This window comes from Phascolarctos cinereus, unplaced genomic scaffold (genome assembly GCF_003287225.1).
Source record: "Phascolarctos cinereus isolate Bilbo 61053 unplaced genomic scaffold, phaCin_HiC Scaffold_9;HRSCAF=440, whole genome shotgun sequence".
NCBI lineage: Eukaryota > Metazoa > Chordata > Mammalia > Diprotodontia > Phascolarctidae > Phascolarctos > Phascolarctos cinereus.
In genome coordinates, this window is record NW_027556402.1 from 221,193,744 (window position 1) to 221,212,174 (window position 18,431).

General features: G+C 40.5%; 1 protein-coding gene across 5 annotated transcripts in view; it reads left to right on the plus strand.

The window, feature by feature from the left end:
- The window catches only part of ANO5 (anoctamin 5), a 139,579-nt gene that overhangs the window by 47,334 nt on the left and 73,814 nt on the right, over window positions 1-18,431 (plus strand). For 2 of the 5 annotated variants that reach the window (XM_078148447.1, XM_021001884.2), the window contains exons 2-4: window positions 8,361-8,405; window positions 12,269-12,339; window positions 17,028-17,075. In XM_078148447.1, the coding sequence (XP_078004573.1) occupies window positions 8,361-8,405; window positions 12,269-12,339; window positions 17,028-17,075 (164 nt within the window). The remainder of the gene's footprint in view (window positions 1-8,360; window positions 8,406-12,268; window positions 12,340-17,027; window positions 17,076-18,431) is intronic. The other 3 variants (XM_078148449.1, XM_078148448.1, XM_078148450.1) reach the window with 3 other exon arrangements.

Genomic DNA, 18,431 nt, shown 5'->3' on the forward strand with positions numbered 1-18,431 from the left:
AGTTATATTCTTTTGAGAGAAACCACATGTGTGTGTAGAAATACAGATTAAATATTATGAAAGAAATATCTGATTATTTCAGTTGGGGTCACGAGCAGCTGGGAGTGGATAGGGTCAGGACAGGTGGCCTCATGCGATAGGTGCTGCTCCAGCTGAGTCTTCCCTTGTTTTTCTGAGTTATTCATATGTGTTATTTCTGGAGGTGCAGTAATATTCCATGACACCCATACACCACAGATTTGTTAAAGGACACTTTTATAGCCTGGCCATTGAATTGGAAGCAAAATTAAGCCAAGCCCCTCCAGTCTGAGTCAATACCCAGTTGACATTTAGGTTGCTCTATAAGTACTTTTGGTCTAGTGTTACCACAACCATTGCCACAGTCACCACAGTTTCTGAAATCCATGGAGTTAGACAATCTGTTCTCTGTGGACAAGCAGGTTAGACACAGCCTAAAGTAAGCCTGTCCAGTGAGGTGAGGAAAGCATCAATAATGGCTGAATAGTTCTGTATTTGGGAGGCAGGGTCGGGTAATGGGGAAGGGGCTGGATTTGGACTCTAAGGATCTGAATTTGAATCCTTGCTCTGAACCTTACTTCCTCCATTGAGGGGGGAGCAAGTCATTGAGCAAGTCAGTTAATTTCCCTAGTTCTCAATTTCCTCATTTGTAAAATGAGGGAGTTGTACCAGGACCATAAGGACCTTTCCAGTTCTAAATCCTATCATTACTGTGTGATCTTGGACATAGCATTTTAACCTCCCTGGGCCTTAGTTTCTTCATCTGATTAGAAGACTTTAGAGGTCCTCCGGTCTGTTCTCCTCATTTTATAGATGAACAAATGAGTGAAGAAAGGTTACTTGACTTTCCTGAAATCACTCGATGTTGCTGAGTAGGGATTAGAACCCAGGTCTCTCAGATTTTAGTCATGGTTAAGTCTAGTGTACTGTATTTTGTGTAATTAGCTAGATTAGATTAAAATAGGGAGCACCTCATAAAAAGGGAAATTTGTGTACAAAAGAGTTTATGTGAAAAGAGTGTACAAAAGTGTACAAAAAAAATTTGTGTGAAAAAATAAGAAATTCTGACTGTTAAATGACATGCAGAAATCTTGTTGGTGGTGATTCCATTCCTTGCCAGTGAGGAGGCTTATGGTTTCCTGTGAGTGCCTGATCCCTCAGAAAGACTGGAACCCCTGGTCCTCTTGTCTCTTTGTTTAATCATATTTTCTGGGCTCCTGTGCCTAGGATTTTAGCTTATGTTAATGGTTATGATGCTGGACTTGGGAGTTAGGAAGGTCTAGGTTCAAATTCTACCTGGGATATTTGCTAGCTATGTGAATACATGCAAGTGAATTGGCCTCCCTTGGGCTTCAGCCCCTCTGTAAAAGGGGGATAATACCCATAGTATTTATCTTCAAGGCTTTGGTGAGGCTCAAATTAGGTGATTGTAAAGGTCTCTGTAGATCCCAAAGCATTAAATAAATGCCCATTGTGGATGAGGATGAGGATGATGAGGATCAATAACATTTGGTCAGTCAACACGGTAAAACCCTGAGAGTTTGGCTTCATGAGCACAGGTATATAAAGTGGCTGAAGAGAATGTATTTCAGTTGAGACCCAGCATCCCAGTTGTTTGCCACGTGGTTTTCCTTCCCTTCCTGTCTTGGCTGCACATTTTCAGGGAGCCAGGAGCCTGTGGTTCTTGTATAATCTTCCAAGTTAGAACACAAAGTTCTGCTCATTGAATCACCAGCAGACTTTCTAATGAGTTGCCTCAAAACCTGCTCCTTGTATTCACTAGATTCCACTTCCCTATTTTGTATTGGACCATTCTCCAAACACGGTGGTTCTTCCTTGTGGCCTAGAAAGGGAGATGCTTCTTCCAAATCCCCAAACATTCCAAAACGAGCATTTTAAAACATCTGCTCCCTTCCTAGAGTGGTCAGTCATCAAGTGCCTGTAATGTGCCAGGCATTATGCTAAGTCCTGGGCATACAAAAAGAGGTGTAAAAGGTTATTTTTTTAAACCTTCAATGAACTCACAATCTGATAGGGGAGAGGATAAGCAAGCAAATATATACAAACAAGCTATATGAAGGATAAATCAGAAATTATTAAAAGAGAAAAGGCTCAAGAATTAAGAGGGGTTGGGAAAGGCCTCCTATAGCAAATGGAATTTTAGATGAGATTTGAAGGAATCTAGGAAAACCAAAAGGCAGAGATAAGGAGGGAGAATGTTGTAGGCATGGGGGACAGCCAGAGAATATGCCCAAAGACAGAGTGTTTTATTTGATGAACAGGTTGCTAATTCACTTAATAACAATAACTTATTTTATATGATTATAATATTAATATAATATTATGTATTGAATAACTTCAGAACAGTGCAGTATTTTTCCTTCCCTGCTGTCCCTAAAGTCTGCCTTTGCAGGCTTCAACAACATGTTTCAGCTGCAGTCTCACTCTGAACTTCCCTCATGGCCTGAGGCCTCCTCACACTAGAATATCATTTGTCCCTGTGCCCTTCTCAAGGGAGCCTATGCTTCTTAGGAATGGATGAATGATCGAAAGACCTTTAGCAAACGCTTACTAAATACCAAGCACCATGCTAAGTTCTGGAGATAAGGAAGATGGCAAGAAGCTGGCCACAGGATGGGTGATCATATAGTATGTTCAGCATGGTTTAGGGATGCAGGCAGGCAGGCTAGATACAGAAGACCTATGTGTATTTGTACCAGACCTGCCCCCAATCAGGATAGCAGGGGCTCAGAGGATAGTTCTAAAGTTGAAACTTTGGCACAACCAGTCTCCAAGGGAGGCCTGGTAACTTCGGCAGGATGCGTGATTGGTGGCATTATGGAGCCGCCTGTGTAATTTTTGTCCATGCCTTCTAGAAATCCTGCTCCAAGATTCTCCCTAATGCCCTAGATGCCTTCTTTTAGATGTTTAACCTTTTTAAAAATTTAAATTAATTAAATTAATTAGTTAAATTAATTTAAATTAAAATTAAAAATTTTAATTTTAGATTTATCAGCCCCTGTTCTCATTTGGGACTCTTATATAGTGCTTGAAGTTTACAAAGCGTCACCCTATTTGATCCTCATCACAACCCTTTGAGGTGGGTGCTATTATTATCGGACCATTCTACAGATGAGAAAACTGAGGCTGAGAGAGATTCCATGATTTTGCCAGGGGAGTTCATCTCAGCCCAGAATGCTGTCCATTGTTCTGCCTAGCTGTGGAGTTTCCTGTTTTGGCTACCACTTCACAGAGCCTGCATTTCACTAAAGCCTCCTGGGGCCTTTTCCACTTGAACTGTTGTCTACCTCTCCCTCCCCTTCTCCTTCCTGTGCAGGGGCAACTTCCTTCAAATTTTCAAAGTATTTTCTTCCAGGATCTGTAATTTCATCCTTGTGGGTGCTCCCTTCCAGGCTGCCACCCCTGCATGCCTCTAGGGGACATCCTTTGTGAACTGTGACCCAAATCTTCGTTGCTCTGCAGCCCACGGGGAGAGGCCTCTCAGAATTTGGCACGATTGACATGCAGTCACTTGGCCTGCACTTCTAGTCTTTGAAGGTTTTACTTCTATCTGATTCTGTTCCTCAGTGCTGCTCTCCTGGGGTGGGGTGAGGGTGGGGGAGGCCTTCTGCACATCAACAATGCAACTAGACTTCTTTTCTGTGCAATGTATTTGTACAGAAGTTTCCAACAGCTTTTCTTTACTTTTTGTATTGATTTGTAGGGCAGGGATTATTAGTAGCTCTTTTTTTTTTTTTTTGCTTTTAGGCAATTGGGGTTAAGTGACTTGCCTAGGGTCACACGGCTAGTATGTGTCAAGTGTTTGGTCTGAGGCCGGATTTGAACTCAGGTCCTCCTGACTTCAGGGCCAGTGCTCTATCTACTGTACCACCTAGCTGCCCCTAGGGATTAGTAGCTCTTAACAAAGGTAAAAGATTAAAAAAAAAATAAGACCTGTATGAAGCTGGGTCTTCAATGGAACATCTGTCAGGAATCCAGTCTCCTCTGTCTGTGATAAGACATTGAAGAATGATGTTAGTGGAGGCTAACCCCACCCCACCTATGCATTTGGTAGTTTGAGAATAAACGTTTAATGAACAAATACATTGTGAAATCTGGGTGACTAATAATGATAACCATGGTATCCAGGAGAGAAATTGGCATAACTGGTTCACTTAAGCAGAGCAATAAGGTGTGATGTCACTAATTTATTCTGATTAAAAAAAACACAACACAACAGTTCTTTAAGCTAAACAGACATCTATGAATGCTTTCCTCCTCCCCAACCCCCACCCCCCAGCCTTTTATTTGGTATTTTGTTAACCAGGCTATTCTTGCTTCATGCAGATAAGAGCTAGGTTCATTCTCATTAATGCTGGGCTGCCAATGATTTAGCCACTTAAAAACGAGTATATTACTTGGCTTGATACAGAGGGGTTTTTTTTAAATTTTTTTAAACCTAGCGATCAGAATAGCCAGCCCTCCACTGAGGGCTCATGATGTAGTAAAGATAATGTATATGGGGAAATGGGCTGAGAGTTGGAAGCTGTGGGTTTGAATCCCAGCTCCCACCTTTCCCAACTAGCTGTGTGGCTAAGGATGTCACTAAATAACAACACTGAATCTGGCAAATACTTACTGGGTTCTTGGTGTACCCGATAACTTCTCCGGGTCTGTTTCCTTTTCTGTGGAATGAGAGAGTTGGGGGAATGGATGTAGAGCTGTATTCGGATGTAGGAAAGCTTGGTAACAAGTCCCACTTTTGACACTTCACAGGTGGTGTGTCCTCAGATACATCATTCTGCCTATTACATCATTGCCCCAGGTAATTCACTAGAACTGAGCTGCATAGAAGAGACCAATCTGCATTGGTGGAGGGGATTCTTCATGTGGACCTCCCTACCCTAATGCAGATCACAGGCTTGGTTATGGTGGTGGTTGTTGTGATTGTTAACAACAGCAACGGTAATAATACTTGAACCACCTTTTTGACTTTTATTGATTTCATCTGTTTTTATGACAGTCATTTCTGGTCATACTGTACACCATCCCCCGCAACAAATGAGCTCTTCTTGATGACAAACACAGGTAAAACCTACTAACTCAGTGACCACATCTGATTCTATTCTGTATTCAGTCTGTCAGTGCTCAACAAAAAAGGAGTAGAATTTTTAAAAATAAAATGTTTTGTTGCTTCCTTTTGTTTTTTATACCATAATACCAATATTATAATTTTTACCCAATGTACCCACTATGTTTTTTTATTCCTTTCCCCCGAAATATAGCATCCCCCCTTATTACAAACACAGTGACCCATCTTATAGGCTTTGTTTTTTTGAGGGAGCACTTTGTAAACAAAGTAGGTCGTTATGGAGTTAAAGAATTATGGAGAGATGACTATTAGAACATGAGGAGAGCTTAAAAGATTGAAATTCTCAGGTGACCCCTAAAGCCCACATTAGTAATTCATTCTCATGTTACTTGACTCGGTCCTCATGCATTTGGACCTTATGCAGATTGTTTGTGGACTAGGGATATATCAGGGAGCAGAAATACAAGCCTGGTTGAGATGGAGACTGAGTCAAGAATAGGAGGTGCTGGAGTGAGATAACTAGTATAGGAATGGCCAGTAGAAGTATTTAGGTCATGAAGACTACCCAAACAGGTAAAGTAGTAAGGTGAGGAAGTCTGTAACATTGTTTTTGTTGTTCTTTAGTTGTGTCAGTCATGCCTGACTCTTTGTGACCCTGTTTAGGGTTTTCTTGGCAAAGATACTGGATTGGTTCTCCATTTCCTTTTCCAGCTTATTTTCCAGATGAGAAACTGAGGCAAACAGGGTTAGGTGACTTAGCCAGGCTTACAAGCCAGTAAGTGTCTGAGGATGGATTTGAACCCAGGAAGACAAGTCTTCCTGACTGTATCCATTGGCATGCCCCAAATTAAGGACAGGGATGGGACCTTGGATTTCATTGCTATAAGGTGCTCTCAGTTGAGTAAAATCCCTCTGTCAATGTAGGTTGGCACCTTCATGAGAACTTATAGTCTTAGAGGGATATCCCCAGGGTCACCCAACCAGTATGTGTCAAAGTCAGCACTTGTACCCAGCTTTGAGAGCAATTCTTCATTCACTGTGCCATACTGCCTCAAATTAAGGTTGTTAAAGATTTTTGGAAAGGTTGCAAAGAATGCTGAGAAAGATGTATTCTAACGATAAGAACTAACATTTCTATAAGCCATACAATGTGCCAGGCACTATGTTAAGCCTATTATCTCATTCGATTCTCACAACCCTGGGAGGTAGGTGCTGTTATTATCCTTATTTACATGAGGAAACTGAGGCAAACAGGTTCATTTTCTTGCTTAGATACTCACAGCCTTGTTTGAAGCCCAGATTTGATCTAAAGTCTTGTCAAATATACTAGCTTAGTAGAGAGTATTGTGGGAAATGGGAAAGCTTTTTTGATGAAGGAAAAAAGGCTGCTTCAAGGACTAGTCCCTCTTGTTTTGCACAACAGAAACCATACTGCTACTACAGATAAACTCCCAACCCTTCCCACATATAACAACCAATCACGAACTCCCCAGAGGAGGCTGCTGCTTCTGTGTCCAGTTCTAGGTCACTCGGACAGAGTGTTAGAATCTCATGTCACGGATGAAAAAACTGGGTGGAGGCAGGAGTCTCTGGCTTGGATAATCAGTTTTTAAAGCAGTATGACCTAGAGGAAAGAGAGCCTTAATTTATTCATCCCATAAAAAGAGGAAATCGAACAAGGTAAAACTTAAGGTCCCAACCATCTCCAAGTCCAGGGGTCCTACTTGTAAATAGACCTTTGACTTTCATTAATGTGGAAATTCCTTCCAGTGATGTTAATTGCAATCTATCCATGCCTACCCCTTCTGTGTAGCTGCTTCCCTGAGCTAAATATTGAAGGAATCCAAGGACCTCCCTTCTCAAATATGCTACTATATTACTAACTTTGTGACGCTGGGCACGTCACTTAAGCCTGTTTGCCTTTGTTTCTTCATCTGTAAAATGAGCTGGAGAAGGAAATGGCAAACCACTCCATTGTCTTGGCCAAGAAAACCCTAACTGAGGTCATGAAAAGTTGGACATGATTGAAACAACCGAACAACAATGCATTTATATAATATTACATATTTTATGCTCCTGTGTTATCTGCCTACCAGACTGTAGGCCTCCTGGGAGTGTAAACAGCGGTGGCTTCCGGCCTCTACACCACTCTGCGTTGCTTTTTCATGTGTCAGTGTGGGAGGAAAGGGGAAGGGGTCTGGAGGACATTTGAGTTCCCTGGTGTGGGGAACCCCTAACTTGGAAAGTCCTTCCATCAATGCATATCAGCATATAATGTATAATTTATTGTCTTCTAGAGTTGCCTTGTACATTAAGGGATTAAGTGACATGTTCTATGTTCACAAAACTTGTATGTGTATGGGATAAGTCTTGAAATCTAGCCTTTCCACTCCAAAGCCAGCTCTCTGCATCCCACTTGGACGCTCTACGTTCACAGTACTAGGAACATAATCATGTTTGTCCTTGCTGAATTTCAGTGAGGCGTTTTCTACAGATGGCTCCCAACTGGATTATCAAGTCCTTTTAGGGCAGAGACTGTGTCATCGTCTTCTGTATTGTCAGAAGAGGCGGCACAGTGGGTAGAGCATGAGGTCTGGAGTCTAGAAGACTCGAGTTCAAATCTGGCCTCAGATACCTGCTAACTGTGTGACCCTGGCCCAGGTGTTTTACCTCTGTTTGCCTCAGTTTCTTCATCTGTAAAATGGGGATCATAATAGCACTCACCTCCCACGGTTGTTAAGAGGCTCAAATGAGATAATAATTGTAAAGTGCCTAGCGCGATACCTGGCACAGAGTAGGCACTTTATAAACGTTTGCTATTATTGTTGTTATTATTATTCTACATCTCAGACAATGCCTGGGGCTTCCCAAACGCATAGTTAGCACTTTGCTTGTTGGTTAATGGAGATGTCCAGCAGACAACAAGCCGTGGTAATTCAGATGTTGTTGGCTAATCTGTTGGGTTGGAATTTTGGGTCTGTGAAGAGAAAGCTGAGTCATTCTAAATGCAGGGGCCTGTTACGTTTCTTACTTTGGACAAATGCCAGGTGAACACAGTGACGCCAGGGGAGAAGGAGAGCACGCACACTAAATCTAATTTATACCAAACCCTGAAGAAAACCCGTCCGAGCCACTGGCTTATTCTGGTTTCTGGTGTATTGTAAGAGTATAGAACTTACATTAAAGATGTTACGGGAAGGTCACTACTCTGCTAGGCTGTTAGTTAACACCATGTTTTTTTCCCTTGAAGATGATATTGCTGTTCTCACCAAGTTCAAGTCCACAAATCCAGAAGGTATTGTACTAACCAGAAAAAAAAAGATCTCTTGTTCACCACCCTGTTAATTGTTTGTATTGTGCACTGCTTTGTCCTGTCACCACCACAGCCTTCTTCCTTTTCCCAGACATGGAAAACCCATTGCAGTCATCCTTCTGAAACCCAAGTGGCAGAAAATCCATCCATTCATGCATGCACCAACCTTCTAGTTAGTGCCTATTATGTGCATAATAATACACCAGGCACTGGGAGATCTTGGGAAGAGAGGCAGGAAAGTTATCTTGCATTTAAAAGATTTAAAATGTTGTAGAAAGATGAAAACAATCAAATGATCTAAGTGCTGGTGACTAATCATTTTTGATGAATCAGTTTTCTTTTAAACTTTTAATTATTTTAATTATTTTAAGTGAATTTAATTAGTTTCAGTCAGTGAGCACTCAGCTTTATAATATTGCAGCAGGTAGCACAGTGGATAGAGCGCTGGGCCTGGAGTCAATAAGATCTGAAGTCAGATCTGTCCTTATACACCTACTAGCTGTCACTTAACTCCTACTTGCTTCAGTTTTGTCAACTGTAAAATGGGGATGATAATATCATAGGGCTGCTCTGAGGATGAAATGAGATAATATTTGTAAAAAGCTCTCAGCACAGTACCTGGCACAAAGTAGGTGCTATGTAAATGTTTATATTCCCTTTCCTTATTCTTCAAGTTTTCATGGAAGACGACATCCGATGTCTTCTTTCCTGTGTAGAAGCGAGGAATTCTCTTATGAATAGGGAAGAGACTGGGGACAACTATTAACCCCATCCCTTCTTAAAAGGATGCAGAATGAGATGGTAGAAAAAGTTCTGGATTTAGAGGCAGAGAGTCTGAGTTGGAATCCTGGCTCAAACACTACCTGTATTATCTTGGATGAGTCATTTAACCCTTCTGGGCCTCAGTTTCCTCATCTGTAAAATTAAAGGGGTTGATCTAGATGATGTCTAAGGTCACTTTCAACTCATCGATCTTATAACAGGGTAGGGAAATTGAAACTGTCTTCTATAAAATCACTGAGTTCTTGCCTTTAAAAACTTCCATACTAATTTTCTCTTTTTGGTGCCTTTTAGAGACACTGTCTTATGAAAAACTTTACTTAGGGAGATGAGTAGCAGTTGAACATTTCTTAGAAACTGTTGAATAAGCAGAATCAGTTGAATAAGTAGAATCACGCAAAATTAAAAATGCCAAGAGCTTTTAACCCATCATTCTCACTTCTAAGGTGAGGAAACTGGAATCTGGCAGTGTGGTGCAAAGGAAAAAGCACTGGATTTGGATTTACTGAACTTGGGTTCAGTTTCTGCCTTGTGACCTTGGGCAAGTCACTTAACTCATTTATTTCTCAGTTTCTACACCTCTGAAATGAGAGGTCCTTTAAAGTCTCATCCACTTCTAAACCTGTGGGCCTCCGAGTAATTTGTTCAGAGTCATACAGCAAGCTGTTGGGCAGACCAGAACCAGGCCTCCATCCTTTTGCATTCCTCAGGATCAATCTGGGTACTTCATATAAGGCTCTAAACTTACATTATGTTTCAAATTATCCGCATCCGCCTTTTTCTTTTTTTGGTCAGATTTGCTGTTCTTTTTGAATGTACTCAGACTTAAACTAAACCTTTCTCCTGATATAGTTTCCATAATGACTAAGGATTATCTTTTTATTCTTTCCCCTTTTACCTCCCTTACCTTTAAAGTCAATCAGGCAATCAGCCCCTTATTAAACATTTATTTTGTGCCAAGCACTGTGCTAAGCTCTGGGGATCCGGAAAAAAAAAAAAAGGCAAAACCCCCACCAAAGCAAAAAAAAAAAAATCTGTCCCTGCTCTCAAGGAGCTAACAGTCTTATGAGGGAAAAGCTTGCAGACAATGAAGCACAAACAAGCTAAAGATAGAATAAATTGGAGATAACCCAAAGAGGGAAGGCACCAGAATTTAGGGGTATTGATTAGTTAATGAATTGATTGATTTCACCATCTACAGAAACTCCTTCCTGTAGATGACAGGATTTCAGCCTTCAGACTTGAAGGGATCCAGGGAAACCAGGAGCCAGAGATAAAGGGGGAGAGACTTCCAGGCCTGGGGTACAGCCAGAAAATTCCAGAGAGGAGAGACGGAATGAGAATAAGAGCAAGGAGACTTGGTGTCATTGGTTCAATGAGTCTGTGCGGCGTGGGGGCGGGAGTGTCCCTCCACTGCTTAGTGGGGAATGGGGACAGGCTGGTGCCCTTCTCACTCCAGTGTGGATTTTCACCCACACGTCGATACTTTAGCGACTGGTAGATGGAGCTAAGACTAGCAGAGGCCCAGCCTTGTGGTTGGCGATGGGAAAGGAAGACGGCTGATGAAGCGAAAGAAAAATGAGTCTTGCGCCTCACCCTGCATGCTCTTTTGTGATTGGTGCCATGTGCTTTGTGTTAGGGATGTGCTGTGCACACAGTAGCTTTATGTCTCCTACTTCTCAAATGTTGCTACTATAGATGATGATAGGAAGAGCTAATAGCCACGCAGCACCAGTGGTGGGGAAGGGTAGTGTGGCTCATTGGAAAGAGCACTGAATTTGGAGCAAGATGATCTGGGTTCGAATCTCAGCCCTGCCCACTTATTACCTGTATGTCCTTGGGCAAGTCACTGCAACAACTCCTAGGGCTGTGGTTACCCAGTGTGTGAAATGAGGGAAAATAATGAGGGCTGTTTCTTAGGACCTTTGTTTCTCTAAATCCAAGACACCCTAAGGTCTCTGAGCTGGGAAAGTACCTGTAAAAAAAAAATGTCACTTGTGATACTGCAGAAGAGTGACTAAAGAAGTCTATGAAAGCATACAAAGTGTTTTTCTCTCTAGAAGAGTTTAGGGTACATTGTCCCAGCTTTATTACATGCCCTATTTACGGGCATAGAGCGTGAAAGAGATGGACTGACTTGTCTATTGTAACCCAGTTAATGAACGAGCTAGGATTCGAACCCATACCTTCTGATTCCAAGTCTTTATCTGTATTTCTCCATTATTACATTGCCTTTCACATCTTCCCCCCATGCCCCACTCTCCCCCACCACAGCTCTAAGGATATTATCCTTATGTGTTTTTATTCACTTATTTATTATTATTCCTAAGGATATTTCATATGCCCTTTTGAGAAGTTTTGAGGCGAGAAGATTCATCTCCATGTTTTCCTAAGTAGGCATCAGGATAGAGTAAAGTGCTCGGCCTCTGATAAATTTTTTTCTCAATATTGGTGAGTCCTATAGATTGCCCACTTCAGCCTGAGGTATTCTTCTCACATCTCTCACAAAGATGTCAGTGATACAGGAACACAGCTCAGAGTTGTGTAGGACTAAGTTCCTTTAATGTTCTGGCTGTAATCTGCCACACGTAATTTCCAGCCAACAAGTCAAGGTGCTAGTAAATCTCAGATGACAGACAATAGGAGCTGTCCATGGGCATCCCTTGGGCAGCAACCCCATCTGATGGTTTGCAACTGGGAATATTCTCACTCCAGGAAGGCGATTTCTGTTGGGTGTAGTGATCACTGTTCCTCCAAAGGGGAGGTGATAGCCAGCTTAAAGAATAACAGGAGGTGAATAATTTGCAGCCTTTTGTTGTGATCACAAAAAACCATTTTGTAAATATCCTTTGTTTTTGGTGTTAGTGGTGGTTTGACATTCTTTTTACCCATCCAGCTCCATGTTGAGTGTGGGCATTTAATTCTGCCATTGTCTTTTCCTTCCTTCCATGCCTCAGAGCTTGACCATCGGAATTCTTGCCAGTCCCTAATGCTGTCACTAGGCACTGAGCTCCTTTCCAGCAGGTGGACAATTTTTCATGGAATCTTGTTCCTCTCTCCTCTAGGAGAAGAATCCAATGGACCTCTGTACAAAACGAATTCCACTGCAGGATCCGAACTCCCAGGCAGCTCCGAGGTATGCCTTAAATCACTTCTCCTCCTAAACTTCAGAACAGAAGATGGATACAGGGTAGGATGTTTTTGAGATGAAGGAAATTTACTGTTTGGAGGTGGTGAGACCTTTTGATTCCAACCATTTGCTCAGTGTAAACTATACTTGTTTTCTCCCAAGCACATTCATCTTGTGTGTTAAATAAAGCAGATAGTGTGCTCCATGCAGATTCTAATATTTCATCTTTCCAGGGGCTGTTGGAATGCAGATGCAAATTAGGAAGAGAATTATGTACTTTTTGAATTTGATTCAAGGCTTCCCAGGGAGCAAGCCCAGCCACATGTGACTTGACATAGAAGAGGCCATCCCTGGAATGAAGCTTCCCTGGTGGCTTTATATTTATATTATTGGTTTTGATAAGAGAAGGATTGGTTTGGTGTTTTTTTGTTACAGAATTTTTTAACCAAGCACCATAAGTCTAGTTTAGGAAAACAAAGTAATTTGAATATGCATGTTCTCTTTGCAATCTGTTACAAATATAGCTTCTGAAGAGAACAAAGGAGATTAATGATTTGCCTAGCAAAGTATACGGTATATTTCCTTCTTTATTTACATAAATATTTACATATTTATAACATCAACATAATGACCAGAGGGACCAGTACTGGCTCATTGGAGTCTATGCTTCCTGGCCTATACTGGGCAATGCAGTTCATAAACTGGAAAGAGAGATGGATAGATCTGACAGATAGATAGATAGATAGATGGATGGATCTCATGACCTAATTGCTTTGTTAATTGATTTTTAAAAGTATATATTTATATATTTTTTTTCCAAGGAAAAGTCTTGGGATTCTGGTAACTAACCTTTAGAACAAGATTCTTAACTTTTTTATGTTGTGGGCTATTTTGGCAGAAACCTGTGGATCCCTTCTTCATGTTTTTAAACGGATAAAAAACATAGGAACGCAAAGGAAATCATTTATACCAAAATACAATTATCAATTTTTTTTTAAAGTTCATTGGCCCCAGGTTAAGAACTACTGCTTTAAGGCACAAATGTCCAATAAAGAAGCCACAAGAGGAAATGAATTTGTTTGATTGTTAGTTCATTTAGACCTAAAGAATTTTCATTATCAAAAAGCCGTTTGGCCCTGGGAACTAAAATGTAAAAGGTGGCTTGTGGTCTTTCCATTCCAGGGGCACTTCACTCAGGTGAAGCAGTTTCGGATGTCCATGTTCTAGGATACAGACCACTGGCCAGTGGCCAGCTTGAGTTCTCTGTCAGCAATGCGATTTCTGAAAGTTTAGTGGACAAAACATTAAATATTAAGGCTGAATCTGTGTAGGCAGAATGACGTAGAAAGTTGAAAGAATTTTCTCAATCATAACAATAAAGTTATACTTTAAAAAAAATGATGAGATTTGAGGGGTGGACAGGAGCAGTATGGCAATGGTGGGGAGTGATGAAGGAAGGCTTGATTCAGTCAGGTCTACAGATCAAATTCAGTTGATAATTTCTTGCCTCACTTCTACAGCTTTCTTAAATAGATAAGACTATCATATTGATAGAATATGATAAATAATTTTTTATTTTATTAAACACATGTCTTCATGTACTTAATGATATTTAAAACTAAAACTTTTGGCTATAGGCAGAGGGAAATGTGTGCATATTTTCTCAAAGAAACTCTTGATGGATGGATTCCTTCTGTCCATTGACATCCTCTCTTGGTTTTCAGAGAGTAGAGATAGATTAATGTCCTTCAATGTGTGACACAGTTTCTTTTTAAATGAATCAAGTGGTATTTGAAGCTTCTTTTCTGTGGTTTTCCAACTCTCCAATGTTTCCTAAGCCCCAAAGCTAGGTGTCCAGTTGTATATGTTATATGTAGACACATGTCCCCTTGCATTGCCTGCTGGTGGGGGTAAATGCAGCCCTGCTAGGTTAGCACTAGTTCTCTGGACTGTTGAGCTAAATTCATTACTGCTTTGGAATGTTGTCTAATACCCTCTAGTCAGCCATGAAGTCCTCATTTAAAACTGGAGATGTAGGATGTATGCTCTGTTCCACATTCAGCCAAGAAGAAATTCCAAGAAAGTTGAATGTGAAATTGGCAAGATTCTTTTTTTTTTCTTAAATAAAAAAGAACTGTCCAGATCACTTGCTTCCAAACCACTTCATTGGATAAGTTCCATTGGTTTTTACTTAAACTAAGTCTAATTGCTGTTTCATTGGTAGAGGTAAATCCAATGCCTGTTAAAGAATAACCTCATAGATAGAAATCCTAACATTAGCATACATTTCTGCTTAGATCAACAAACTCGGGTATAAGCTTGTAAACAATTCAATTGTCTAGGATGCCGTGATGCCACGAAAGTGTGAATGAAGGATCTGTGAATTCTCACTTCTCACACTTCAGAGCTTTAAAATACCCATGAGGATACATCTCCAGTGTTCTCCGTTTGATGTAGGATATCATTCTGTACTTGGCAGCCATTTCTTACTGGTGATAGTTTTATAATGGGATGCCAAACTGAGCTCTACAATGGAGCCCCAGAATATCTGGGATATAATAAAGGAGCTTACTGATCCTGTGGTTATAATCAACTTTGGATCCCTGTAATGTGGATAGGACATAAAAGGTCCAGCTTCAAAGAATGTCATCCATTTGCCACTTCGCTTACATGGCGGTTGTCATTGAAGGTACTGACAATGTAGGTGCAGCTTTGTGGAATTCTCAGAAATTGCCCAAATATTAAAGATTTGTCAAATCATTTCTGGAAGCTTAGTGAAGAAAATTCTTGTAAGTGTTTTTCCTAATCAGAGTAGCCTTTCTGCCCATCACTTATCAAACCCAGACTCATTGAGTTTCACAAATGCAGTCACTTTTCATTTTCTGGCTACTCAAACTAACTACCCTGCCTCTATCCCGATTTTATATTTCTTTGGAGGATACCATGCTGTTTTGTATAGGGGATTGTGGGGAGGGAGGAATTATAGACTTGATTGGAATAATGCAAAGTCTTCCTCTGACTAATGAAGGGCAAGCATGAGTCTTGAGAGTTACTACCAGCAGTGATCCATGAATTGTAAAATGCATAGGAAAGATCATAGAATGAAGGAGAGCTGCAGAAAAGTCCCCCCTTTCACCTAAGATTACAAGAAGCAGCTCTCAGAGAGGTGAAGATAAAGTGCTCTGTAACTCCTCTATCCCCCCAGTAAGTAGTGTGAAAAAATGAGACGACCTAATTTACTTTTACAAACTTGTTTGTAGCTTTCCATTGGAAAACAGATGTCAGTTTTCTTTTCCAAAGTAGGAAGTTGTAAAGTGCCTGTGGGCATATGGCCTGTCTTTGGAATATTCTGTATCCTCCCTTTGAAGTAATTTCAGCCAAACTGTCTACCTTTGTGAGGATGACCTTGCAAACAGCCTCTGCATTTATTCATAAGGCTCATAGAGGAAAGCAGCTCCATAGACTTGCTCCTGCCCTTTAAACACAGATGTGCCAAATTGGCTTGTGTGTTTGCATGATCAGGACTCTTACTGGTGTAGGATGGCATGACTAGGACATGCCGTGGCCTTGTTTGATGTCCAGTACATTACCTAAGGTCAGTAGGGGTTATAGAAATTGTAGAAAAATTGTGTAAAGCACATTCAGTGAGAAGTAAGCCTTCAACTAGCTTGATTGTATTCTGTACCAGACTACTGACGCACCAGCAACCCTTATCTCTCATCCCTGATTGTGTACCCCCTCGAGGACCCTAAATAACCTTGCTAGTTTTGACATGATTATCGTGGGGGAAGGGATGGAGAATGAATATGGCTACATTTCCTTAATAATTGCAGATCACCTCCTCTCTCCCTTTTCAGTGTCGGTATTTTCTGTTTGTGCCATAATTTGCTGGATTCCTGCTGGAAACTCAGCTTATTTTACACCTCACTGCATTTATTGTCTTCCTGAGGTGTGTTTTGACAACTTTGCATAGTAATTGGCCTGCCTGTGGTAGCGCTCGTGTGTCAGTTTCAAAACCAGCTTTGCCCTGAGATCAGCCTAATCATATAAAGAGACTTTTCAGAGGTAAAAGCAAGTTTGCAAGTGAGCTAGAGCTCACATTTTCCTACCCTGACTGCTCCTTGTTTTGTTTTTTTTTAAGCACCATGTTATGTACACCCCCTAATAGAAACCACCCAAAGCTACTTGCATGAGCTTTGAATGCCCCATATGATGTGCATGCTGGAACCAGTCATACATATTTAGATCACAGCTTCTATCATTCACATACACTGGAGGAGGTCTTAAGAATTTTTCACTCTCTGAGTCGGCATTGAGCAAGTACGTATGCGTGTGTGTGTATATATGTATGTACATACATATATACACATGTAAGTATGTACATATAGTCTTTGTGATGTTAAACAGTCAAAAAATGGATTTTGAGAAATCAATTAAAACCTCTTTCAAGGTATTCACCTTAATCATTTCACATAAAATTGTTGGAAACAAAGATGATGAAGCAGTTAATATTTTTTGTTCCTAAAGGTTCTAGCTCAAAGTGTTCTAGAAAAAAACAAAAAGCTCTATCCCTACCCCTGAGCTTTTTTGTTTCTCTCTATGTATCCTATGGTTTTTGGTTGTTAAAATAAAGCTTCCCACTGCCTTTGTATCATCACTAACAGCATATGTCTCTCCCATGACACTACTGGCAGGGTCTAAGCAGCACTGAGACTACCTTGCTCATCTCTGATCATCAAGGGGTAAGCAGCTACCATCAGTCACACCTCCATGCATGAATATGAATGTGGTGTCTTCTCCTAGTGGATGGTGACAGTCTCTTGTCCACTTCACCAATATTTTCCAGTTCCTCATGTGTGATATTCAGGTGTGTATGAAATTACCTGAAAGAGTTCCTTGGTTTAAAGGAATGAATCTCATAGGGTTCATTGAGTCTTTGCCTTACCCAACTGTGGGCCATCTGATGGTCCAGCAGATGGGTGATGTCTTTGAGGATATGGGCCGGGGGCAAGGGGAAGCCTGATTGATTTAGAAATCCATTTGAAATATCAATGGAGAGAACTGGAAAGTTTTTGGTTTGACACTGATCAGCTGGTGACAGATTCTGTTTGGAAGGGAAATGGGAATGTTGGTGTGCTTTGAATTTTGACTCTTATTAACATAGATGATGATTTAATTCTTACTAATATACTGATCTTCTGGGCTTGACATGGTGAAAGTATCAATTTAATTGTATTTTAAGGATTTGTGATTCAATCGGTGGGGGTAACCTTTCCACTGAAGTGATCTGTCACAACCCTTCAATGACTTTTTCTTTGAGAGTTAAACCTTGTTGATATTTTGAATGTTGTGTTGAAGAGTGTATTGACAGTACTTTTCATATTTCATGCATGGCATATTTTCTATAATTATAGCCTGTAAGAAAAACAATGTCATTTTGGTTGCACAGTGATGGCCATCTTTATCGTGGTACAATACGTGTGTTTGTTTGGTTTTTTAAGATGAGGCTTGTTGCTTCTCTGTAACTGATTATGACCATGTGCTAAAAGATTTAGTGGTTCCACTATTTTATTTACTTAAGCTCATTATTAGTGACTTCCTAAAAGTAGGGAATAAGCTTTAAGATATTTTAAAATATTCTTTGAAATGTATTTTAGAATGTGTAAAAATTTTATTATGTATGATGAATTTGTGGTTCCACTCTACTTAAATCTTGCTGGAAGTCTTGTACTATTTTTAAAAAAATATATAATTCAGTTTATTTGGTAATTTATGAATACTGTAACTCATGAACTCATTTCATTTGCATACACATATCAGTGCAAACTGGGGTGAAACAAAAGTCAGGATACAATTGGAAAAGAGGAGCAGTGATTTTTGCGTGCGTGTGTGTAAATCACATATTTTCATTTTCCACTGACATTATGCTTGGCATGCAAAGCAGTATGGGATAGGAGTTAGAGAACTGTCTTTGGGTCTAGATTTGAGTTTAAGCTGTAGGACACAAAAGTTGTTTGATCCTGGGTAAGTCATTTACCCTTTCAGTGCCTCAGGTAATTCTCTAAGACAAATCTCTGAGCTGTGGATCTCCATGGGTG